The sequence below is a fragment of the Camponotus floridanus genome, unplaced genomic scaffold, assembly GCF_003227725.1.
Source record: "Camponotus floridanus strain SB8 unplaced genomic scaffold, Cflo_v7.5 scaffold7, whole genome shotgun sequence".
Taxonomy (NCBI): domain Eukaryota; kingdom Metazoa; phylum Arthropoda; class Insecta; order Hymenoptera; family Formicidae; genus Camponotus; species Camponotus floridanus.
Window position 1 is genome coordinate 3,957,555 of NW_020229838.1, and position 27,633 is coordinate 3,985,187.

General features: G+C 32.3%; 2 protein-coding genes across 12 annotated transcripts in view; one reads left to right on the plus strand and one right to left on the minus strand.

The window, feature by feature from the left end:
* The window catches only part of LOC105251703 (pleckstrin homology domain-containing family G member 5), a 116,182-nt gene extending 95,520 nt beyond the window's left edge, over positions 1-20,662 (plus strand). For 8 of the 11 annotated variants that reach the window (XM_025413630.1, XM_025413627.1, XM_025413626.1 and 5 more), the window contains 15 exons: positions 1,014-1,123; positions 6,719-6,855; positions 11,814-11,890; positions 14,592-14,871; positions 15,516-15,661; positions 15,798-16,109; positions 16,529-16,678; positions 16,902-17,165; positions 17,472-17,687; positions 18,050-18,270; positions 18,376-18,552; positions 18,651-18,856; positions 19,431-19,666; positions 19,976-20,252; positions 20,318-20,662. In XM_025413630.1, the coding sequence (XP_025269415.1) occupies positions 1,014-1,123; positions 6,719-6,855; positions 11,814-11,890; positions 14,592-14,871; positions 15,516-15,661; positions 15,798-16,109; positions 16,529-16,678; positions 16,902-17,165; positions 17,472-17,687; positions 18,050-18,270; positions 18,376-18,552; positions 18,651-18,856; positions 19,431-19,666; positions 19,976-19,981 (2,538 nt within the window). In that variant the 3' untranslated portion in view covers positions 19,982-20,252; positions 20,318-20,662. Of the gene's footprint in view, positions 1-1,013; positions 1,124-6,718; positions 6,856-11,813; positions 11,891-14,591; positions 14,872-15,515; positions 15,662-15,797; positions 16,110-16,528; positions 16,679-16,901; positions 17,166-17,471; positions 17,688-18,049; positions 18,271-18,375; positions 18,553-18,650; positions 18,857-19,430; positions 19,667-19,975 lie in introns of all 11 variants that reach the window. The other 3 variants (XM_025413629.1, XM_025413631.1, XM_020027663.2) reach the window with 3 other exon arrangements.
* A 2,126-nt stretch (positions 20,663-22,788) lies between these two features.
* LOC105251702 (leucine-zipper-like transcriptional regulator 1) lies at positions 22,789-27,435 on the minus strand. The gene is made up of 11 exons (XM_011258674.3): positions 27,045-27,435; positions 26,562-26,870; positions 26,330-26,444; positions 26,056-26,222; positions 25,775-25,976; positions 25,343-25,699; positions 24,582-25,023; positions 24,325-24,503; positions 23,887-24,171; positions 23,622-23,804; positions 22,789-23,444 (listed from the first exon to the last, which is right to left on the minus strand). Exons 1-10 carry the CDS (start codon positions 27,182-27,184, stop codon positions 23,685-23,687), a joined length of 2,316 nt encoding a protein of 771 aa, XP_011256976.1. The 5' UTR covers positions 27,185-27,435; the 3' UTR covers positions 22,789-23,444; positions 23,622-23,684.
* Positions 27,436-27,633: the final 198 nt, after the last annotated feature.

Genomic DNA, 27,633 nt, shown 5'->3' on the forward strand with positions numbered 1-27,633 from the left:
CCAGATTAAACAATCTTGATTTACTTCAATGCGTGGGTATTATAATACATTGCGTGAACTATATACTTGCGTACGTTGCGTATATTTTCTAAGCCTTTGTAAAGGATAAAAGGAAAGTTTTAGTAATATGAACAAAGAGTGTGTATCAAGGAACATATCCGTTATAAACTCTTGAATGTGATATGTACAGTTGCTTACACGATTATATACTCAAAATTACATAGCTAGAGAAGTATTTAATAAGTCTCGTTATGTATCTCATATTGTAAAGTTCGCGTTTGGGACAGTTGCAGTTACATCGATAACTACGATTCTCTCAGAGATTCTATTGCAAGATAAAAACAGTTATCGTTTCAGATTTGAAAATTATTAAAAAGTTACAAATACATACAACATACACTAGATTTAACATAATCTTTGCAGATTTTGCTTAATAATATCCTGATATGTTAATTTCCCTCGATTAAATTTCTTTTTGTTTCTTCTGACTTATTTTGTTTAAGCAGCAAAGTGAATTAATTTGTAATGATGACGGGCAAAAATCTTTTTGCTACTTGCGGGTAGCTCTAGAGGCACAACAGAGCGATTGCTTCCACATGCCGTGCTTTAATATTTAATTCCGCGGACCGATTCACCAGCCTACCAGGTGACTCGAATTTATGAGAACGCCGCTCCTGCATTATTTATGAGGAGAAAAAAATCGAGTCGAATGGGCGAACGTGGCAGTAATATTGAATTTGGGTACGAGAACTACGAAGTAATCATGATTTTTTTTCTCTTGAAGAAAACGCTGGCCAATTCTCTAAACTCTTCTTCATAAGTTAAAACATACTAAAGATCACAAGCAAAATATAAAGAATAGTCAAATTAAATTAATGATGAATAAAATAATCATTATTGATAATAAATTAATCATTAAATTAATGATGAATAAAATTTCGACACCGAATTAATATCTCAAATCTTGTTTACGTAAAGAAATAAAACTAAGGATATTTTTATTTTGGTTACAGGTGTCTAGTAACGAATACTTTAGTGTCAGTTTCGAAGTGGGCGAGGACACCGCCGCAGCTTCCTTTGAACGCGAGGAGTTTCTGCCAGCTACGAGGGGAACTTACCTGGTGTGAGTGAAGCATTATCATACAATATATTTAATATTTAGCCGGTCTGTGCCGTCAATAAATTTCTCGTTTTATGTCAAGTAAAAATAAAATATGACATGCATTATTTATAGATGTACGCATCTAAACAATATTGCGTTTATAGACTGATTCTCGACACGTATGACTTCTACATTACATTATATATGATTTATGAAAACTTCTATTATAATAAGATGAAAAATCGATACTATCCTTGTTTATAATATTGTTATTTTCTTATCCAACATTTGTTATTCTACAATACATTCAATAATCGATTTTTAAACGGATGCGATTGATTTTAGAATATTTGCTCCGATATCGATATTTTCATATCGATGCACATATATGTGTGTCGTCGCAAAATTGAAATTTTCTTTAATGTGCATAATTATAATTACTGTTGATAATTCACAATTATTATTAAAATTATATTTTATTTCTTCATTCTGTTTCAATTAAATATGTAATTTTAACTTTGTTATATTTGTGTCGAAAAATACGGGACTGATTGCGTTATTCGTTAATTACATGGTGAATTCAAAATTGACTTTCATTACACACACACATTTATATAATTTTTTAAATATATTTTTTCTTAAAAGAATATTTTTAACCATCAAATATTTTCAAATATAAAAAATTAGTTTAAAATAAAAAATGTAATACTTAGCATTACATTTTTAGGCAATATTCTATTAAAGCAAGTAATATGCCGACATAGCGCGTTACATTTAATCTCCTTTAAATTCACTCGTGAGAAAGAGGATAACCTTTTTTCCTCCTTCATCAATCTTCAAAATGATCCGGCAATCCATTCAATAAACGGTTAGAGAAAGAAGTAGGGGGAAAGACGGAAGCAGCACTTCTATTTTTGAGATCGCTAGGAGGTCAGCTCTTTTCTACGATGTGGTTGTCCGCGCTCTACAGGGTGTACTGATATATCGCGACAGCTTCGATGCAGGATTTGCGAGGTCGGGAATAAATAGACAAAGGCTGTCGCCACGTTTGTCATAACATAAATGGACCCGTATTACCGCAGAAAGGAAATAAATTGCGCGCTGCGTCCCGGAAAATTCTTATCTCATAATCAAGCACGAATTTAATTTATCTTGATGCGTCTAATTGAAAAATCTTTGTCGCATTTGTTTTAATCATCGTGAATATTCGTCATCGTTAAATACGATACGTTGAGCCGCGAGTTTTTTTTACGAAGTAAGTTGTTTCAAAGAAAAAAGAGAACAATTATTACGAACTCGATTTTATTGAGAACTACTAATCTATTCGCTAAAAGAAAATTTTTAATAAGGAAAGAGTGCTATTTTTGATAGTATGTGCATATCGCGATAATATAGTAGAGCTATCCATAGTTAACGTTTCACAAGCACTTCGAACTTTTTCGCGATTTTTTTGAGCGTAAGTAATGAATTAGCGAGTAAAATTTTCCGACAGAAAAGACTCCATCATAGAAAACTGTGCTCATTTAAACAGCCATTTAGCATAATTTTTCACTAATCAAACTAGGACTTTATTCGAATTATTAGGAGAATCGAATATTTATTAAAAAAACTTGAGAGAATATTAAAATGCGCAAAAAGCGCAGTTTTTTCTTTATAGAGTTATTTAATAAAATTTAAACATAAAAAATAATTATAAATATACAAATTTACAAAAAATAGTAGTGCATAGGTATAAAAAAATTGTTAAAAATTTCTTTTTTACATGGAAACGAGATAAAAAAAATTATGTATAATAATTGGAGAGCAACTTTTTTAATAATAAACATTTTGAACGTATAAATATTGTAAATGAACGAATAATTATATGAAATATGAAAAATGTCATGCTTTCTAATTATCATACATAATTTTTTTTAACTATCTCATTTCCATGCAAGAGATAAATTTATAAAGATCTTCTTTTTTATCACAATTTTATCCTTCTTTTTCTTTTTGTTTTCTTGATTTTCACACAATACTACATTTGTAATAGTTCTGTATTATTATTTTTATCTCCAACAGCCTCGCTCACGATTGCCGTCTTCAATTAATTTGTACTTATTCAACGTGACAACGATTTAAAAAATCAACAAGAAATATTATAAGAGACAATACTATTATAATTTTGTTGTATAGTAGCCGCGAAAACGCTTTAGATTCAACGAGATTACTCTTAATGGCCAAGCTTTATTATGCGGCGAAACGAGAATTGAACAAAGCGTACTTTGCTTTTGTCGCATCAGTTTTCTGACAAAAAATTTCCATTTTACGAATCCTGGAATCGCAATCACAAGATATGCAATTTGTATGAAAAATGCCGTTCTTTAGCTTTCAACGCGAGATTTATCTTGTTTCGAATTACTCAGATCGTTTTTACCACTTATGATTATCTCAAAGCTACATCTTGCATTAGAATTAAGACGTATAACTGCATTACTGCATAATAATTGCATGACTAAGTTGTTGAAAAAAAATTAACTTATGTAGTTTCAAAAGACTTAATTTTGCTTTCATATACAATGTTTGAGAATCGTGAAATATTCTCACAGATGTTTTATGCTTCATTCTATTCAAATTTTCATTGCTATAATTTAGATACTACTAATTCAATTAAATAAATTTAGATATTACTAATTCAATTAAATAATTCAATATAATAATTCAATTAAAAACGGATTATTTAAGTATATTAAATATACATAAATAGTTATTTATTTGAAATAAAAAATAATCTATAGAGTACATTTGTGTGAATTCGTGTGAAAATTTTATCTCTTTCGTTTTCATAGTATCTCTGACAGTCAAATTTCAAACAATGTATAATAACGACGAATATCGCTGCGTCATTCTCTTTGAAATGGCACACCGCAATTTAGAACGTGCGCATATACACACACACATACACACACATGAGTGTACCAATACCCATCTGGGAAGCTGTCGCATTAGTCAGTGATTTATAGCGATTTAATGCGGCTAGATATGTTCAATAAACATGAATGAACGCAAAGAGAGGACACAGTTCTGTTCGAGCAATGTATATCGCAACAGCAAAAGGAGAAAATATCAGCTGATAAGGAAAAAAATCGAATGATTCTCTAGCATTACGAAAATGCATTCACTGTAAAAGCATAAAAAATCTAGTAAAAGCATAGAAAATATTATATAATAGAGTACGAACAAGTATGTCCATTGGAAATTATTTTCAATAACGATTGCTTTTTATACATACTTTAATTATCTTCATTATTTGTTTTCCAATAAAAGAATTAATACATCGAAACAATTCGTACAATATAATAAATCTATGATTTATTATTCTAATGATTACTTGAGAAAGAAAGTATTCGCAAGTTTTACTTATTCGTAATATCGATGTTTTGATGTCAAGATTTTACGTCAAGTTCATATTACATTTTATTCGTTTCGAAAAAAATGATCAAATGTCATGTTTTAAAGTTAAAAAAAAACGACACACATGGATATACACAAGTGCCATTCTATTCGATTGTAACGAAAGCTGCGAAACCTACAACGTGAAATTAAAAAAAATTATGCTGGATGGAATTGGACTCTTAAACAACAATTCGATTTTTAAATACTTGGAACAAGCCACGTGCGCGCCAATTTTTGATTTCGTGATGTTGCGTTTGGAGGGAGACTCGATTTACTCTATCCTCCACTCGGATCGTGACACGTTTTTAATTATAACACAAATTTATTTTATTTAATTCTGAATCAATAGGCGTATGGATGATATAGCCTTTTTATATCTAATATCTTGCTATATCAGTGAAATTTATAACTTGAAAGCAACCTCCAACGAATAAATATTGAAATTTTATGCTTGACAAATAAATAAGCATATTATAAAATTTACTTAAGAAAAAATTTCTGAAAAATTTATTTAAGAAAATCTCCTAAATATTATTTTGATGAGAAAAAAAATGTCAATCTAGATGCACTTTGTAAGACGAGATTGTTCGGATATTTTTGTTCTAATTATAATTTATGTTAAACAATAATGGGGAAGGTATAAAATGCAATAAGAAAGAATGAATAATTGAAAGAATAAAAAGCGCGCGTGAATGAGTAATTAATTTACTTCTCCTTCGAATTCTGTTGATGGAATTTCTGCTTCGTCACGGTTTGTAATGTTACTCTTCGAGGGAAAAATACCTTGTCTCTCAACCTTACGCCCTTATTTCGCTAGACACTCCTCTTCCTGTTTTCGAAATAGACTACTGGAAAAATTTGCATAATATTCGGAAAATTAGAAGAGAAAACCTGATCTTTCAATTTTGCGTTTTTATTTTATTAGACACTGCTTTTTCTGTTTTTGAAAATAGACTATTGGAAAAATTTGCATAATATTCGGGAAATTAGAAAGGAAACTAAATTTTGTACTACGATATTATAAAATTACATCATGTTGCATTTTCCTTTCAAATTATTTTATCAATATAAAAGAGAGAACAAGTTTATTTTTTGATAAATTAATAGATGTAAAGTACTTATAATTCAGTATTTTAATTTATATCATTAATATCATATATATTAGTATTATAATTTAATAGTAATTAATAGTAAAAATAATTTATATAAATATAAGTATATAATAAACAAATTTAAGTATATACATATACAATTTCTGCACATATACACACAATTGAATTTGTAATTTTTAATTTATAATCGGTCTGCAAATTAAATTGTCGATGGAAATAATTAACAATTATAAACATAGATTAAATTACACATATAAATGGTTTATCAAATTCAATCAATCCAAATTAAATCATCTCTTACATTTATCTATTCGTTACAATTATCTATTCATGAAAATCAACTTAGTGATTATATACAATTAGTTAAGATTTCAACGAAATAAAAATAGTCGAAATAAAAAGATTTCAACGAAATAAAAAGATTTCGGCAATTTACATCATTATGAAGGATACGTGGTAGTAATTCCGCATAATTTGGTAATGTTATGTCATTAGAGGGAACAGAAAGAAAGAAGAATATCAAATTTTATCTCTTAGGATGAAGATGCGCGTAGTAATTTTCCCTCGATTGAGCAACAACATCTACTTGGTTTGTTATTTCCTATGATCATTTCCTAAATTTGTGCGAAAAGTATTAGAATGAATGTATGATACGATATATTGTGTTTACGCAAGATTTGTTTTCATATGATTTGTTATTCCAAACCTTCGATATTTCTACTTTAATTTGTTTTAGTTCAATATTTTGTATAAATATAGCAAACATGTTTTGTTTGACAGCTTTTCATAATGGAAAAAGTAATTGTATCATGAAATTATAATTTTGGAATACAAAAATATTATATTGGAGTCCATTAAAAAATATGAATATGTAAATCTCAATTTAACTATATCGCAAAACTAAAAATTTTTAGTTGATTTGCAACAAAAATTAAAATTAAATTTATTTTATACATGTATAAATTATCTCATGATCGTTGTAATTCTCGAAATTTTTTGAAAAATAACTTTCAACTTTCAACCTTCAAACGTTAATAGTTTATCTCACTATATTATTTACATGTTACAGGGATGTACTGAGCCCGGCTTGCGAACGTCGGGGTGTCGATTTATCGCGCGTCGAAGTTCTGGACAGCTCATCGACGCCGTTATCTCTGCTGACAACAGATGCTTCTACCCTTGGTGGAAAGCATCTACGAGTTACTTGTAAGTTTGTATTGTATATATATATATATATATATATATATATATATATATACAATGAATATATATATATATATATATATATATATTCATTTAAATTTAAATAAGATTTACTAACAAACTTAGATATATATTAGATTGTATGTATGTGTATGTGTGTATGCAGATGAATATATCCTTTGATCTCGTTTTTATTTTTTTTTATTCTGTTATTAACTGTATGTGATAATGAATATCAAACATTGGAGAAGAACGAAAAATTCAATAGGCACCTTCGTGATAGATGCAATTTGCACATTTAATTATCAAGCGTTAATATAAGGCTTCGCAATAGACGTCATGATAGACGTACGTACAGAGAACAATGACCCGATGACCGATTTTACAGAAGTAATCAATAGAAAATATTCAATGAAAAGCGATGTTAAAAATATAAATGTAAATAATGATTGCGCGTCAGAAACTGTTTATCATTAATTTGCATACTTTTTATTTAAGATATCGTTCGCAGTGAAGACTCGGCTTTATCTATAGCCTTAGTTATTACCATCAATTAATTATTAATGATGCATCGAAATGCCCCGACTTTGTGGCTGACACATCGAACATAATTAATTATTCTACGTGCAATGAGATGGACTGGTTAATTCCCAAAGCTGATTAATTTAACCGCACAAACACAGTTCAAAGTTGAGTGACATAAATCGTGAAGGGATCACTTCCGAATTGACGATAATCCTTGTTTTTCAGAAATATATAACTGTCATAAATCATCCAAGCTTGTGTCGTATAATAGAATTTACAATATTTATATTTCAAAGCAAATATTGAGTTTAACTTTTTCAAAGATTTTCTTTTCGCTGATAATATCTTAGCAAATACTCAGTTTTTTTCTCTCTCTTTCTCTCTTTCTCATATACTAAAGAGAGTTTTCTTTTTTATTATTTACAATTCTTTTAAGTTTTAAATTTATATTTATATAAATCTTTTAATTTAAATTTATATAAATCTTTTTAGAGACTTTTCAGAAATAGAACATTTTATAGAAAACCTTTGCGAAATATTAAAATACTTTTATAAGTCTCGTTGTAAATATTTAAATGCTGGAAAATATAAGTGCATATTTAAAGCGCAAAATATATTGCACATTTGGTTCAATTACAACTAGAAGCTACAAGACGGTTTAAGCAGTAAAGTTAATCGATTAAACTCTCTGAATAATTTAGCCACCTTTAAATTTGTTAAATGATCACAGATCACGCACAGACCATTTTCTCGCTTCTCTCGATTAATTTAATTGTCTTCCGGCGACTTGAGACAACAAAGGTATCTTGCGATGACAGGCGAGGGGGCTTCAAAGAATCGTTAATAGATAATGAAGAACGAACGAGTAATTAAGCTGGGCTCCATTTCAGTCTAGTCAAATAGATAGTGAAAGCCTGGAGGATATTTACCAGGAAGATTTCCTTCTTTCATGCATATACGTGTATTTTCTTAAATGTCTTATACAGAAGAATTTAAAAAAATGCATAATTTTACACTCTAATTTTGATGCAATTTTTAATTGAGATATAAAATCCGTAAATAATTACGATAAAATTTTGAACAAATTTTTAATCATTAATACATTACATCATATATTAATTCTAATGTATTATACGAGGACCTTACTTCGCATTATCGCAAGTAATTGCAAGCTATCTTTATTGCAATCTTTGTTAATTGCATCTGGTGGCAGCGCATTAATTTATTTTTCTCCTTCGTGCAATCTCATTGTGAGTTAGATGAAACTGCTCAGAAAAAGAAGAAAGAAAAAGAATCTCGTACTCCGCTAGAAGTTTAACTACATTTATATCTGTTTGAACATACGTGTGGATAAACCGCGAATCTCCAGAGCCAACGACTTCATCCGTCTAGGATGCTTGAAACATGTGTACAGTGAAAATACCTGTACACAACATATCTTGATAATTTATTAGTACGATAAATCCAACTTTTTCGAGCGAGACAGGATTTTTTAGGAGAGGGAAAAAGAGTAACGAAATAATCTCGCAGCCATGTCTACATAATTCTATCGAGACAAAAAAAGGGAAGGAGGCAGTAAAAGGGCTAAACGCGCGACTCGACGCTCTCACGGAAAATTTTCTCAGTTACTTAATGCCGCTCTTTCGTTTCCATCGTGATTTCCCTGGTGTATTTGACTCTGAGAGGCACGTACACCGCTGAGAGAGGTCGCAGATTTCGAGCGATTCCGAACGAGCGAGCGAAAACTCGCTGAAAGTCTCAACGTGAAATGGATATACGAATAACGCGTACAATGCAACTCGTACTGAAATAACGTCCGATTTGCTATACGATTGTTCGAGGATTAAGCAAGTTTATATCTTTAAAAAGCAATTTAAAAAAGCTAATGTGTAAAGAATTCTGCAGATATAATTTATACTATTAGGATATTAGGTTTTAAATATAATAATTATTATGTAAAGCTGATTCTAATTATTTATAAACGCGTGCAAAGCATGATTCCGCATTGAGTACGTTCGTGTGACAAAAATAAACTCGGACCTACGAAATACGTGCGCGAGCAATACGATGAAGCGTAATTTTAGATACGAAGCGAACGTGTCGGAAAAATGTTCAATTTCCTCAACGTCAGGCTCGAGCAAAATGTAATCAGGATACGTTCACCCATGATCGACAGATCGCCAATAATATTCTTTGAGAGAGTCGAGCTAAAAGTCTCCGGGTTTCTTTTGTAATCGTGCGCCACACGAAGAAGCAAAAGGCGCGCGATATTATTCAACAACGAAAAGAGCTACGTGTCGTCATACGATGCAACATTAATAAGTTGATAAAAAATTAGCATACATTTTCTCGGAAAAGGAAAGTCCAAAACTGTAGCAGCAATTCGTCTTTTCGCAAAATCAATTCGACAGATATTACGCGACGAATCGCTATTATATTATTTTCTGAACCTCTTTTTCCAATTGCTTTAAAAAATTCCAATCGCAATAAATTGTCGATATTATATAACGATTCTCTTTAATATTTATAATACATTTAATAAGGATCTTATTGGAATCACATATTTTTTATTAATTTCTCAGTGATACTCATTGTCAGTAGTAATATCTGATATTAGTCGGACATTGATAATTATTACCACTTGTTGCTTATTATGATGAATAGCAGCAAAAAGATGATGCATAATGCTGTGTTTAAATTAAATAATTAGATCAGACATTAATAATATCACAAAACAAGAAATAAAAAAATATATTGATACTCTTTGTGCGTCTGGCAATCTTGAAAATCCATTAACTTTCGAAAAAGTTACCGTGACGATTCTCGCTCGCGTGTAGATTAGTAATACGAAAATTTGTCACGTTGCTTATCAGAAAATGAAGCGTAGAAAACTGACTTCCGTTTGCGCGGACGGAAACGAAAATGCAGTACATGTCTTTGACGGCAAATGGGTAACGATTTTCTTTCGATCGCCCGCTTTGTCGAGACCGATGGAAAAGCTGCCACACCGCAACGAAATTAAACCGGAACTAGTTGCAGGACCCTTGCACGCTCAAGGAACCGCGATAGGAATAACTGGTTACTATCTGGACCCAGATGTCGATACAAGCTAGCATACCTGGAACCAATATAGGGACACGATGCAACTTCGAGTGATTAAAATTCAAAACTATCTAAATCCGTAACAAGGAGATTGCGACGTTGTATGTAACAGACCGACGTATGTAATTAAAGCATCATATCTATCTTACATTACGAACATGTATGTATATTTAAATTTAGTTAAATTATATAATTACATATTCTAAAAGTATTTTATTCCTCTGTAATAGAAATTTCTGTAATAACTTTCTAGCTTCGTAAAATTTTGTGTAGTACATATGTATAGGTTTATTTATTTTTTTGCATATAATAATTATTAATTTCAAATATAAATATACAGGATATCTTGCATATATTAAAAAAATTCAAAATATTATATATAAAATTTAAAAAAAATATATATATATAATCTAACGAAATATATACACGTCCGTAGTATATATAGTAGATATAATGCTTTAATTACTAGTAAATAAATTTTATAATCAAACAGGAGTTTTAATACAAACAGAAAGACAATATATAAAAATATATAAAAAATAAATCGAAATTTAGAACTTTGCTTTTCAAAACGCTTTCTAGATTCTCTAAAACTTATATATTGAAATAAAAAAAAAGATATAAGTATGATCTCTTGTACATTTTTATTTTCACAAAGCGATCATGAAGTTTTAATAGAGTCAATAGATGAGAGCATAAGTGATCCAGTTATCCCTGGATAATGGTAAAGTTAATGCTAACAGCGACCCTTATAATGCATTTGATCCTTTGATCCTTTTGCGTCCGATAAAGTTGAGTCGCGTACTATCGGCATGTTGGCCATAGAAAAGTTCTCGAAATTGGGATGCCCCAGGCATTCGTACAATTTAAACGAGCCTCTCAATTTTCTCACGCAGAGATATTATGCGTTACTAACAAAGTCGTTAAAGTTCGATTCACGATCCTCAACCATGATGCTTTATAAACGTTTAAATATAAAACGAATTCGCTTCGTACATGTTGAAAATGATGTTTGCAACATCAAGCAAAAATATTGCGACTAATTGGATCTTATATTTTGCGAACGGATTACATAATGTGTCGCAGAATGTCCAATTTGTAAAATAGAAAAGATTGTTTTTTAAACAGATACGTAATCTCTTATTAATATATTAGAAAGTTTATTACGGTTTGCATAGTTTTATAAATTTTAATATCAATTTATAATCCCAACACACAGAAATTATTAGATAGAAATTATTGGATCGGGAATTATAAGAAGAATAATTGATTGATTGAAAAATATCAGATATATAGATATACGTAATATAGTAACTCTCGTTTTCTCATTTCAGTTAAGGATGAAAGATTGAATTCTCGAACGTCGAGTCAAAGGGGAAACCAGAATGTGCCGTTGCGGAAAACTAGTGGAGTAAGTAGCTCACTTCCATCAAAGTAATACTTTAAATTGAATTTCACGACAACACATACAGGTGATAAATTTCCTATTCTCACAAATAAAAGTTTAATTAACTCATCTTTATCGCGAAGAAATCCCTTTAAGATCAAAGGGAAATTTATATATATATAACTCTATTCAAGATCGCGTCACATACAATACGATCACATCACATATAATACGATCACATCACATTAACGCGAAAGACAGAGTCTACATCTCGGGATATAGTTTGCAGAAAGTATATCGACGCATCATCATTTGTCAAACGCGAACACACCTTTGTCTCGCAAACATTTTCTTTTAGCGACGCGCTCTACGAAGATGAAGAAGCGCTTTAGCATCTGCGAACAATAATGCTGTAGCCCTTTTCCGAGCCTTGACCCACTGATACGGGAACAACAATACAGCCGGGCTGACAAAGACAAATCGCAAAGCGATTCGTCGGGTGTGAACAAAGCCGCGTTGAATGAGACGCGACGGCACATCATCGGTTAACACTGTCGATATCAGGAGCGAGATTTTCTCGCGGCAAATTTTCTAGAAATGACTGAAAAATTCGCACGAGAATTTTGTTCATTAAATATAATTTGAAAGAATTTAATACGAATAGCTGCAATTTTTTAAATAAATTTTCATCATTTGTATTATCGCCCCGTTATATTTTCAGTTAATTAAAATGCAAAAATACAATCAAAATTTGCCTTTACTCTTGCTCTTCCTGTTCATGATAAAAAATTTTTATAATCGATAATAAATTGAAGAGAATTAATTTTCCAACATGATATTGTCTGTATATTCCAGCGTTATACAATTACATCTGAATTCTAGTGACTTAGTAATTATTATCTTTGTATGTGTGCTGTACGTTACACTATTGTCGGAACAACAATTACGTCAGCATTCCAACTCGATTCGCGTAACACGCGACGCAGCTGCCTCATCCGTACCGGATACAACCGGATGAATCCACTTGGTCAGCAATGTAATCCCTCGTGTTTCCGTCAATTCAGCGTACTTCAATCTAGACGCAAATAAAACCAACAAGTTTTAATCCTGACAAGTGTCAAAGACAAAGCCGACTCCGGGCGTCAGTGAAACAAGCGCATATTTGATCCGACACACCTTCGAGAATCCATTTTTCCATTTTCGTTTTCCATTTTGCGATCAAGTTGATAATTGTTGCAATTGCAGTTTCATCAGAATTAAAATTGAATAATTATTGAAATTAATCACTAAATTAATTTTATTATATATTACATATTAATAAAAAATTTATTATATATTAATAATTTTGTTAAGAATTGAAACATTAATTTCAGGGCATCGTACATGTCTTAATTATTAACTTTACTTAATATTTCTTTTTTTACATCGAAAAAATTATTTAAATTTCTTTGCTGTAATCGATTGTTACTCGGAAAATTCACGCAAAGGGTGCGTTTTACAGATCGACGATTTTCGGCATGACGGATAGGACATTAAAGACACGATAGATTGTAATAAAGATTCGCTATCGCTGTTATTACGGTACACTTTATAGATGAAATCTGCTCGCGTTCGACGTCACGTGAAACGAGCAGGCAAAACGTTGATTACGCTACATTAACGCATATACATCGAAACACATTTACCGGGGAGAAAGGCTTTTATCGCCATGCAATAAATTTACTATAATATTTCGCTTGTCTTCATCGTCCTTGAAATGTCACAGGAGAATTTTAATTCTCGTAAAAATTAATAAAACTTTGCGATTTTATGTAATCGAGCAAGAAATTCAGCTTTTTTTAAATTAATCTTTAAGACGAATACAAAATATCTTTGAAATAAAATTGAAATTATTTATATTATTCATCGAATATTCAAAAACGAAAAAAAAAACATGCAATAACTATCAGATACCGCACTCTATTCGCATTAAAGGAAAATTTCTAATCTCTGGACCGGGAAATAATATTTTATTAATAAATAATTAATAAATGCGACTCTTTTTTTCACAATTGAAAATGACTCTTTTTTACAGTTAAAAATAATTCTGTTTTAAAATGAAAAAAAAATGAATTAAATTGCGTCAAGCGTGAAATCGATGAATGTATAATCGTATTGGCATATGTATGAGGAAGCGTTTTCGTAAATATGGTAACGCACGATATAATGCACGAAAGCGTAACGAGAACGATTTGTCGCGGTGAGTGACGCGGTGCACGACGAAAGGATAACGTTAATAAAATGCTGGGAAAGTTTCCCTTAACGCGGATTGGCCCCGCGTTGGACGCGATACATTATTCATGGCGTTACCAACACATCGCACACTCGATAGCGGATTACAGAGCGCGATAACTGAACGAGCAATTTCTAGAATGTTGCCTTCATTTCAAGAAGCTTTCGACTTGATGCACGACCACGGCATAATCGTTTGACAAGTGAACGAGTTTGAAGATGTTAATAATTTATCAAAGTCATTTTGCGCCAGACGTTTCGCGCTCTCTCCCTCTCTTTACGAGTAATGCAATATTAATATTCGCAAAAATGTTGAAGAAATATATTTCTATTATCTATGAAGAAATAATAAATAAAAATATTATTTAGAGAGAAAATATATTTTTATTTTTTCCTGACGTTATAAATTAAGTCTCTCACTTATAGACTCTAATTAGAAATTTTTTATCGACAGAATTATCGAGGCCGAAGTGGTCGTTTCTTCAGCGTTTCCACCGAAGATACGAACGTCGATTCCGAGGTTGGTGGTGTCTGCACGACGCTCGCTTCTGGTCGGAGTTCCGCTGGGGCTGCGGGACTCAAATCCAGTAAGCAACGCTGGAGCGGATTCTTCACCAACACCAAGGGTATCAAGATGGACCTTTTAACTGCCCAATTGGACGAGTACAACAAGCATGGCGTGCCGAGACCAGCTAATATTCATTTTCAATGTGATCCAACGATCAACGAAGAAGGTAGGAATTCTCTTCTCTTCTCGAACTGAAAAAAACTCCTAATGTCACATCATGTTTCATTTAATGTGTTTTTAACAACTCCTCGAAAAAATATCCGCGAAAAAATGTTCAAATTCTCCTTTTTTACTGTTGTCAGTCACTATTCGTTGCATGCAAACAGAATTGGTAAAGTTTGAAAATTCCTGCTTAATGACTGTTGTCGAAAAGTAATATTATTCTCTTATTTCCACCCCTCGAAACAATATTTATGTTCGAGTGCAAAGTGCACGATGGTTCGAGTCGGGCAAAATTAATTCTAAGGTATTGTATAGATATATATCAAGTGCGGTCGGCGACGTTGTAGTTAATTTAAATTACTAATAGTATCCTTCCGTTAACGCGTGCAGTATCGAAAATCGAAAGTCAATGAATAAGAGACATTCTTGTGTGTTTTAAACAAAATAGTTTAGTTTGTCGTTCGATCGACGTGATTTTACGCGAGAGACTTGACTTAAAGCGGAATTTTCCTTTTTCATTTTCTTTATTTTCCTAGAAAATTTATATCTTCACTCTATAAAAAATAATTTAAATAAATCACGTAGTGTGTTTGCTATAGCTCAGGTGCCATTGTAATATAAGCATCCTTAGTCTTTGTATTGTTTCAGCGCTCTACAGTTTAGAGGATGACTGGCGCAACATAGTCGAGAATTCTCATCTACTCTCGGAGAAACAAACACAACAACAAACCGCTCTCTGGGAATTGGCTGAAACCGAAGTGGCTTACATTAAAACGTTAAAGGTCGTAACCGATGTGAGTAAAATATCAGTAATTTATATGCCACTAATATCTAGAAATTAAAACTCATTTTAATTAGAGTAGAGAGGTAATTGAGATTAAAGTTCTCAATCTTCCTAAAAAATAATGATCATCGTCTCTGATATCGCAGCTCTTCATGGCGTGCCTCTGTAGCCTGCAGGCCTCGAATATCCTGAACGAGGTCGACAGGTCCAAGTTGTTCAGCAATATACCCGATATCTACGCCGCTAATCGCTACTTTTGGACGGAGTATCTGCTCACGATGGTGAATACGTCGAGATCAAGCGGACAGCCGCTCGATCCTGGTCATCTTCTGCTGGGCTTCGAAACTTTTGAACAGACGTTTGCACCTTATACGAGATACTGCGCCGAACAAAGCAAGTGTCAGCAATATTGTAAGGACCGGCTGAATGATAACCAGCTTTTCACGGCGTATCTGGTAGTATGTACACGCTCTATTAATCTCTTCTACTTGTTCCTATATATTACGAAACTTTACGCAGTCAATTATCTCATTATTGGCTAATTTACTATGAAAGTTATGAACAGTTTGCGATTTAACATGAATTATGGAAACGGTTTTAACTGTAAAACACTAGGTATGCATAACGATGTCTTATACAATAAACAAGTCAACAAAAATGAGTGAGAAGAAAAATAACTTGAAATAAATCTTTTCTGTTCCTCTTTCTATATATATAGAAAAATTTGTATAACGGACAGATCTTTTATTTTAATAAGTTTCACAGTTTAACACGATAAATCTTTACTTTTAATAATAATCATTATTATTAGAAATAAATTAATAAGCTGAAAATAATAATGCAATTTATATCAACAATATTTCAATTACTATTACAGTGGTGCGAAACGCAAAAGGACTGCAACCGATTGAAACTTATGGACATACTAGTGATGCCGATGCAAAGGTTGACTAGGTATTCGCTTTTGCTTAAAGCCGTTTATAAAAATACCGAAAACGAAGAGCAACGTACGGAATTAGTTCATATGGTAAGATGAATTTTTCACTTTTCTCAATTTTTACTTTCCATTAATGTAAACAAATAATGATGGTAAGCAAAAGGGAAGTAGACCCAAAAATTTTGACCGCGTTGCATTTCGCAGATAAAGCGAATCTAATTAATTATAAATCTAATTCATACCGAAAGAAAACTGTGAGAAAGAAAACTCACAAGAGCGATAATTCCGTTTGAAAGATTCATTTCGCATGTAGATCAAGTCTGTCGACGGTTTCGTGGCGTCCGTGAACGCGGCCCTGAGAAGAAATGAGGAGGCCGCTCAGCTGGACAGCGCTGCCGCCCGTTTAGAGAGTTACGACGTCGTGGAATCTAAAGGGCTCGATGAGGAAGTGGAAAAACTGATAAAACTGTACAGCAATCTCGATATTACTACGGTACCGATGCCCGGGTGCCCAAAGGACAGTTTAAGAACCCTTCTTCGAGAAGGGGATTTGAAATTAAGAGATGCCACCAGCAAAGTATATACGTTAATAATGTTATTTAATCAAATTAAAACTATATATAATGAGTTTATATACAATGAATAAAATAAAATTACATAGAAATATATCGATGAAAAAAATATGCATGATTGTCGATAAAAGGCGAGATAATTGAAAATAATACTGTATTTTGGTTTATTTTATGAAATAGTTTCTATAAATTTACATAATTTTTTAACTTTCTTTTCTATTTCTTTATCTTAAAAGTACCAAACAATGATTTAATTCTTTATTATATGAAATAAAAAGTGAAATATGATATCTGTCAATTATCTTTTATAGATGGAAGTGCACGTACTATTATTGACGGACATGCTGTTGATTTGCAAACCTACAACGAAAAAAATGTTCAAGATCATTAGGCAACCGTATGTTGTCGATCGGATACGAATACACGAGGTCAAAGAACCGTCTAGTCTGGGATTGGTTTATCTTAACGAGTACGGGACAGTTTCGGCTGCTTTAATTCTCAGCGCCGGTGACCCGAAACTAGCCAAGGTAACTCGACAAATAGCCATCACGAATTACGACGAATTACAAAGTTTCGCGAAATGTTGACTGTCCGGTTTGATTTAGATTCCATGTTCGTAGTGTACCTTCATTAACGACAGTCTTCAGCAATGTCGCTTAATTAATAGTTTAAATTAGGTAATAGTTTAAATTAAATCTTCTCTCCTTCTAGCTTATACATACGCAATGCAATTTTTTAATGATCTAGAAAAGAGAAGATAGTATTAATTAAACTTGAAGTTAAACTAATGCTAATGATCTCAATGACTATGGATCTTCACGTTTTTAGCTAAGAGTTTCTAAATAACGAGCAAAAGTTGTTTTGAACTAACATTACCATGTTTTTTCAGTCGTGGATGGAGTCTTTGAGACACGCCCAGCAACAATTTGTAATGATGAAAGTACCATCACTTGGTACCGAGCCAGTAATGAATCTGGCAACTGTCAGCAGGCAACCGAGTACGTTGGGTGATGGCGATTTCGAGACAGAAGAGTGCGAGGGGAACTTTCCAAGAACTCCACGTGGTAGTAGCAGAGCCTCGCATGTTAGCAGTCTCGCTCATAGTCACAGGTATATTCAAAAAATTGAAAAAAAATATCAACACACAATTAAAATATTGTCGATGCGACACAATTGTATGTAAAATGTCTATAGAATATATTCCATTATTTCTAGCGGTAGTATGGAGATGGAAGGCGTGTCTCCGGGAAGTAGCAGTTTTCTACCCAGTTATAATCCGAGTAGAAACGTCAGCGTGGAAACAAACGAACAACCGCGAGCGTCGAGTTCGTTGTCATCGGAAGAGGGTGGCGAATCCAGTTCTGGGCATAATCACAGATCTTTGCATATAAGGTCAGTGCAATATTGAAACTTCAAGCTTGCGATTTCATTGATGAGAATTGCAAAGTAAATGATCTAATAACATCTCTATTAAAACTCATCCGAATCAGACGTTCGTTATTGGGTAAATCCCCGACGCCGAACACGCTGAGTGTCCAAGTGCCGTATTCGAGTCTGGGACAATCGCTGCCCAATTTGACGCTGGCCACCTCACCACAAACTTCTACTGTGTCACCGACGCCACCGAACTCGTTGCTCATCGTGCCGCAGATGACAAAGAGCAAAGACACTCTGCTTTCACCAGGACACCGAGGTAGCAATTACCGACGCGAATTTCTGTGTTTATTTTTATATTATTTGCACTTGTTCTTAATTACAAAGACCGCACTAACGATGTAGTCTCGCATAGTCTCTACTTCTGCACGCTGATTAGAAATCATAGAAATATGTAAATTACTATCACGAGTATTTATCTCGCTAAACGCTTCTCTATTTTGAAATTATAATATATCTTAATGCCATTTGCTTATTAGAAATAGCGGAATTGTCATCCAGGAACACGAGAGAAACGATATAATATCAGGAAGGTGTTGTAATACATAGTTTAATGTAGATATAGACATAAAATGTTGGTGAATCGTTTGATAGACTTCTTTGTTACAGATATTATTTTCTAGATATCCATAAATATAATTTTTATTTGAAAGCTCTAATAAATATTGATAAAAATTCGCATTTATAAAAATGTATAATTTTGTTTGATATTTATCTATTCATAATTCAATTTTGATTATTGTTTTATATCGAAACTTTTTTTTATTTGTAAACAAAATTATGTCTTTAAAGATATGCTTTAAACGGATATTCATGTACTGATTATGTGTCGTCAGGTATATCCTATCCACCACCGTCGCCGCCACGAGGTGCTCTCAGGCGAGCATTCGCGTTACCGCAATCTCGAAATCCGCCCTTGATCAAAACGAGGCATGTGAATACATCCTTGACGCAACCGGTGATGCAGGCAACCACGATAAGCAATTCCGATACCGAAGTTATCGAGGAGAGACGGAGAAGGTTAGATCCTTCGCAGAGAGTGCCGTCGACGAGTAGCGTCATCGAAGAAAAGGTAACAATATTACACATATATTAGCACACTTTTATTAAAAATTGATAAAACAAATTTATATTTATATCAATTTATTTCTGAAATGCTCCTCAATTTATTATTTAACAATTATGTGCGACTCGAATAATTGTAAAAAAATGTAACAAAATGATAATAAAGAATGAAAAAAGAGAATGATAAAATTAAATGTCCAATGTGAGATAATAGATCAAAAATATATTATACTGATGATTACTTTAAATTAAATTTAAATTGTTGCTTTAATATTGTAGACGTTTATTGATAACACGCAACTATTATTACTCGTAGAAATGACCGGCAAATTGATCTGCAAGAAGAATTTTCCAAAGAATGTATGGTATGGATCACATCGCCGACATGGATGTACGTGATATGTAAAGTTCGACGTGGATATACGTGATATGTAATGCTTGATGAGATGCATCTTCTCTTTAACTCTATGTGTGAGTGCTGCACACACTTTCACATAGAAACAAAATTGAGGAGCGAATTTGATCTTCGAGGATTGATTATCTCGCACTCTCTGGAATTCTATCTGGAAACGTATCAAGCAATTTTACAATCGGTAAGACGCGTCACGCCGTAAAACGATAGAGCCATTTGCCCATATCGTTGTTTCTGCATTTTCAGATTGGGGCCATTCGAAATCAACGTGAAGTTTATACCACGACCGTATTGCTACTTTATCTCGTTATCCTTGTAATAGTAGATGTTTCTTTATAATATTTATCCAAGTCCGAATTGTCTATGTTTAATATTGCATCGCCTTGGTGTTGAACAGTCGCATGCAATATTCAATATTCGTACAATTTAGACTTTTAAGCGACGAACAAAAAGGCCTACTTAGCATAATTACATTAAGATTACATAGTGAGTGTGTAGGGCCGTCGTTGATATTTAAGACGCCTTTATAAAAGAATTTATTTAACATTTTAGCGAAGAAAAATTTTTAGAGAATAAGAAATCAAAATTACAATTGAAATTACATTGAAAATACAATTTGGCGCATCCAATATTTTCTAACGATTAAAAAAAGAATTTCAAGTACAATTGCCTTTTTCAGGTTCAACGAATAAATTAGTAAAGTAACAAGAATATATAGGAAGATATCAAAATATTTTAAGCTAAAAAGAATTTAAAATCACTTTATTTTTGTGTTTATTCTAAAAAAGAAAAAAAAACTTTAGCTTGACGTGCCGAACTTGATGAATTGAATACACTCTTCTCTGAAATTGTTATTAAATAGAATAATGATATCATACTTATTTGCAAAAGTTTGAACGTGAAACTTAAATTTAGTCAAAAGAAAAGTAAATTGCATAAAATATGATTTTAAACATAATATTGTTCAATTTGTTAGGATTTAAAACTACCCTCTCTCCCATCGTGCGCATAGGCTGTTATGCAATGCACAATTTGCACATTGTCTCACGGCTCTGATGAATATTATAACTTAATGATTTAAAAATGAATGAATGAAAATAATTCCTTTTCACTTATTCAGTTTTAAATCGTTAAGTTTATTAATAAACTTTTTGAAACAATCTTGAGCGTAACAAATGATTGACGGAATACGCGTCTGTATGAGATGTATAAATAATAAATATGAGAGGAACATTAAAACATATTTAAAATACCGTGAATTCAATAACAGTGTAACATGCAAATACAATAATCGATTACATATTATATAATACTTCGAAATGAGAGTAACAGAAATTCAATCAGAGAGGGGAGATTATCAAACGTTCAAACTATCACACGTTTCTTTTATTTTTTTAACTTTAATGTATATTTTTTACTTGCAAACTCGCATTTTTCCATTTAGTCATTTTATTACATAAAAAAAATTCAATAACTATGTTGAAGTATTGTATGTCGTCAACATGTCATCAACGTGTGTGTCGAAGATTATGAAAAACGAGCTATAATGGATTGTAAACGTTGCGTTATTTCTTGTGAAAAAGCACAATATAATAAATAGCAGGATGAAGGAACGAAAAGATAGGAGAGACACGGAAAGAATATTTACTTTACAAGTACAAATCCGACTGGACGATTTTGTTCCAAGATGTAAAAATCGATTTCGGGATCGATTTTTGAAATGCGTTACTGATTGGGCACATATTCAAAAAATAAATATCATCTATTTAGAGATAACATTAGACATAATAATGCCATCTATAGAGATAATGTTATATAAAAAAGAAAGAGAGAGAGAGACAGGAAAAGATAGGGCAATGATTTTATACGAGCTCCTGTTATCCAGTTCCTCTCGTTCCCTCAATTCGTATTATTTGCCCTTAAGTTTGAAGCATTAATTACTTCTATAAAGATACAAATCGTATGTATGTACAATTATAATCGAAATTGAAATATAATACATAATTTATTGATTGCGCTCATTAATATTACCGTTTGTCCTATAATTTGTAACTTTTTTTATTATATATGTAAATGATACATATATATATTAAATAATTACATGTAATAATTATATGTATATATTAAAAAATAATTATTTATTATATAAACAGTACGTAAATAATTTATCTAAACATAATTCCGAAATCTACAGCACATATATTCTGCTGTCAAATTAAATGTACCGATAAAGGATAAGTAAAGGAAATAACAAAATAATATATAGCAAGTAATTTAAATCTACTTAACTGAGACTCAAATTTGAACAGAGTCCCATTTAGTACAGATTTGAACTCTATATTAAAAAAAAAAGCAAAAAATCTATAGTTTATAAATCTGGTTTAACTGTCCAATCATTGAAGTATATATATTTTGTCAGAGATTTGCTTCGAATAAATCTACATCTGTACATAACTGTGAATTACTTAAGCAATTTCATAACACTAAAAAATTTTATCCAAAATTATATCTTCATCGTAGATAAAAATCTATTTAACAATAGTAATGAATATTCAAATCATAAGAATATATCATATTTTAAATATATTTAAATATATGATATAAAAATAATAATTATATAATCATCGTCTTCTTTTATTCAGTTTTATTTAACGTAAAATATACTATATATTATATCTGTATACATACATTTTTTTTAAACAAGGGGGAGAGTTCCTTTTCTTTTTTTAAAGAAAGTTATAAAAACAAAAGTTACTACTATTTACTCATCTTTTAACTCTCTGTATAACTAAATCAGTATTTAACAATCACCGATTGAAGAATATGTACATTATTCTTCAAATGACCACTGAGATATTGATCTATCTATAGAAAATATATCTTATCCTGTGTACATATCATATGATGTTTTTAATATTCTGTTACATCACATAGAGACAGTCACTAAGTATAATCTTACATTAAAATTTTTCATACACACATTAAGCAATTCTCTATAACACAAAAGTAAAAATCATTGCCATTTCATTTAACATTAATAAAATCTCGATTATGGGAATAATTTCCTAAGCCCGAAGTCCGATAGTGCAACGACGGTGCGTCTCAATACATTGCAACTGACGGAACAGCGACGGGTAATGGTAGACCATTGGTGTTGCCTCCTGTCGTCGCTACAACGAGACGATGTATCTGGATGATCGATATTGCACGTAATAGATGATTCATGAATCGAAGCGGATGATGTAGTCACCGATAATGGCAGCAAAGTTTGTATATCTGACGTCAAGCAAGTTTTAGCTGTATGATCGAGATAACAGTTACCGACAAACAGAATCGTTCGTCCTATAAGAATGAAATTCACCCGACACAATTCCTAGAATGAGAAAATTCCGGGATATTATTGTGCCAATATTTTTAGCTTCATTATTCATATTACATGGCATTTACATATATGTAATACTTAAATAATATCTGTAATTCAAAGACGAAACTCAGCAATATTGAAAATAAAAACAAAAGTTTCTTTAAAGAAAAGATCTTTTGTACTCACTTGGAAACTGCACGGTGATGGTAAATCCCAACTACATGGACGACGATCTGAAGTAGAAATCCGTCAGCAATCATTTGTCATGTCTTGACACGTTCTAGCTTCGCTACGTTCGTCGGCCACCGCTTCTAGAATATCCACCAAAAGATCGCGATCCAATTGTCTTAATCTGGGAAGCCTTACAACCTGTAGAAGCAATACTTTGTTATACAGATATATGCATATTGAAATATGTGTTGCAATGTTACGTGTCAAATGCGATCTGTACCTTAGTAAAGTGATGAACTATCAGATTTAGTGCATATTTTTTCATATCGGTAGCTTGCATTCTGTCAGCTGCCTCTAAAATCTGTATAACATTCTCGAAAGTAACATTCATCTCAAGATTCTGTTTGCAAAACGCTTGAAGCCGGTTATTTGTAAAGCCGTAAAATACTGGTGCAGTAAACAGATATAGGGAGTCTTCAGGGGGCATTGAAACATCCGCACAATAAATGTACCTCAGCAATGACTTGAAAGAATCTAATGATGGTATCATCTCTCCGATTTGTATCTATATAAAAAATAACATATTTTATTATTAATTGTGTGTGTGCATTGTAGAATATAATATTGTAAAATATTCTACATATAGTCTGTTTTTTTTGTTGTTTAAAATATGTATTGGCAATGTGTATATCTATTTTTATAGATTGTTCAAACTTACATTCACCATGTTATTTTCAGGCATAAAAGATCGAAACATTGCTTCAAAGTAACTACATCGCGCCGCGAGAATGGCTTTATGCGCCGTAATCAGCGTATCGGCCAGCATTAATGTGATGTCGCAAAATTCCTTACCAACATTATTCAAAAATGCTTCCATATCTTGCTCCAGACTAGTTCCTAACGAACAAATTCGATTAACATAAAAAATACTTTGTAAAAGTACATGTGAACATATACATTGCAAAAGATACACACCAGTAACAGATTCGTATTCGTACTTTGTAAAAGTTCTTGTTTGAGGCATCTGTCGTCTCCTAATAATTTCTACCATTAGCGGTTGATCGAGAGTTTCAAATTCTTGGCTCATTACGATTAAGTTGTAATTATTCTCCTTGACGACGAAACTGAGGCAAAACTCTTTTATAAAATATAGCTTTAAATGCACGGCATTACGCAAAGCCTCTAAGACATTGGCGTGACTTATGGTTGCCTCGAGGTAATTAACACACAACTGTTCCAAGCGTTCCATATTAAATTGCACAGCGAGACGATATACATCCATCATAAGAAGTACAATGCGATTACTCTGCGGATCCTCGATTTTGTCATCCGATCGTTTAGTGGGGTCAATATGATCGGTATAAATGTAGTTTAGCACCATTTCAAAAGCTTCAGGCACAGCGTCTTTCAATATCACCTATAAGATAACATAAGTTTAGTGACTTTATAAAGTCTTTAGTTTTTTTTTATTCTTCTTGATTGTCACAAAAAAAGTGAAATATTAACTACTAGTATTTTATAAAGAATAGTATATAAAATTGTACAATAAATGCAAAGATTCGTAGTCAAAACCAACAAATAAAAATTAGTAAAATTTTATAAATATTTTTGATAAACTATACTTCAATATATATAAATATATATTTATATTAGTTATATCTTTTTTGTTTTTCCATACATTTTTTGGATAAAATGGAAACACATGATATCAAATTCGATGTTTCAATCAAAATCACCTCCAATGGTGGGACTTTGATAGGTACGTCAACTGTACTAAACACTTGTTCCAGATGTTTGTCCCTTTTCTCACGAGCTTGTCGAATACGCGCCCGAAGAAATTGTGAGCGCGCCGCTACCATAGCTATGTGCGCCGGTATTTTGGTCTCCAGTTCGCCCACGATAAATTCTACGTCACAGAAGAGACGAATATTGAGTAGTCTGCCGAAATCGTCGTGCAACGTGCACTTGGGATACGATGAAAACTGAAAGCGATACATTTCGGCGGAACGTATGTTGTTGTCCACAGTTCCTCCAAAAATGAACATTGCCTCTCCGATGACGGCGGCAGCGTGGAAAAGTCGACCAGGTGGTATCTATATATAATATTACATATAATTATAAAAAAAAAAAAAATGAAAAAAATACAATTGCAAAGACAGGTTGTCTACCTGACTATCAGAGGACGGTAAGATGACATTCCATGTTTGCGTGTCGAGATCATAACAATGGAGATCGTTGGACAGAGCCGAATCAGCTGCACCACCAAAAACATAAAGATGACGATCAAAGCTGACCATGGTGTGACCGTATCGTCGCGCAGGTGGCGGCGGTGCACCACGTAATATATGGTCCGTCGATATTCGTGTCCACCTAGAAAAAAGTATAATTTATGAATTATAAATTCTACAGATTATGCAAATATGTAATCAATTATCGTAATAAAATTTACCGTCTTTCCTTGAAGTGAAATTGAAAGAGACTATTAGTTGTCCGAGCCCCACTCTGGCCACTAAAAACAAACATGGATTCTCGGGCTACTGCGACAGGAAAGTTGCAACATGTCGGTGGACGTTCACCAGCCGGAATAACTTCTTCCCATGTTTTATTATCACCAGGCTAACAAAATTATATTCAATTAAATTAAGGTGTCATTATATAATTTTTCAATATATTTGTTTATAATATGTTTATAATATTTTAGGAATATTTATAAAATATCCTACCAATAATGATATTGTCCACATATCATTCAATCTAGCATTACCATCGTAGCCTGCAAATATCCATAATTTATTATCATATACAGCAGCACCATGTGCAGATCTAGGCACTGGAGTCCTACAAATATTGATGTGTTTGAGAAATAAATATATTGATTAAAACGATAAAATATTAAGGAGCAAGAATTGTCAGATATTTCAAAAAGAGTTCTTAAAGAATATAAATAATATTTACAGTCCAATAAATTTCCATTCTGTCCACTGACCATTCTGAAAGCGATACTCAAACAGATCATTCTTATTACTAAGATTGGAGTTGGAGTGGATATCGCCGGTGTAACCACCAAACACAAACATTGATGATCCGTGAACGACCGCAGAGTGATGGTAGCGTGGTGCAGGTGGCATTCCCATTGCAAACGCTCTACCCCAAGACTTTTCTTTCACATCAAAGCGCAGCAAATCATTCAACATTCTTTTACCATTGTCACCACCAAAAACATAAATAGCATCTTTATATGCTACAATTGTATGTTTGCTACGTCTGTAAAAAGGAAAGAACAATTAATTTTATCAATGTGTTATGAATAATTATTTCGTTATGAATGTATTGCGCGAATTGTGTGATATAAAATGTTAAATTATTATAAATGATAGAATTAAATTGGAAAATTAGCAAGAGCAGAGAGAAAGAATGCAAATATTAATTAATTTTTACCTGGCACCGACAAATTCATCACACTCTGGCATACGTTGCCATCGATGTACCGTCTCAAACGGACCCAAATCCAACGTCAAACATTCACCAGTTGCCTTGTTATCCATTTCCGCACGCTCACGAAATAGTGTCTCATTCATGTGGATCGTTCTCTCCTTAACCTATGCGCTTTTCTTCATTGACGTATCTTTCTCTGCCATTGAGTCGAGTGCATCGATGTATATCCGTGAACGCACCGCAATATGAAAAACTTTAAATCATCATAGAAATCAACGTTCAAGATCGCTCCGCGAAACGGAGCATACATGTGTCAAAAACATGTGTGTCACGCGTAAATTGGAAGAATCAATACCTAGCACCCACATACATTTGTATGTATGTGTCTCTACGTCACGCTACGTCGCCATCGGCATCAATGAAGATGTCATATATCTTCATGTGACATATATATATCACATCGCATGAGAAATCTATATATACATAATGAAAAATTTTTTGGATCATAATATATAACGCAAAATTTTTAATTTTTTCAATTATAAAATTGAAGTATACTATATTCATACAATAATTGATTAGTAATTATTTT

Excerpts from the sequence above, each read along its gene's own strand:
- LOC105251702 (XM_011258674.3), bottom strand. The coding sequence starts at position 27,184 with ATGAATGAGACACTATTTCGTGAGCGTGCGGAAATGGATAACAAGGCA. Across the intron at positions 25,700-25,774 it reads TACCGTCCTCTGATAGTCAG|ATACCACCTGGTCGACTTTT; the intron begins GTAGACAACCTG and ends TATTATATATAG. Across the intron at positions 24,172-24,324 it reads CTGAAAATAACATGGTGAAT|ATACAAATCGGAGAGATGAT; the intron begins GTAAGTTTGAAC and ends TTTTTTATATAG.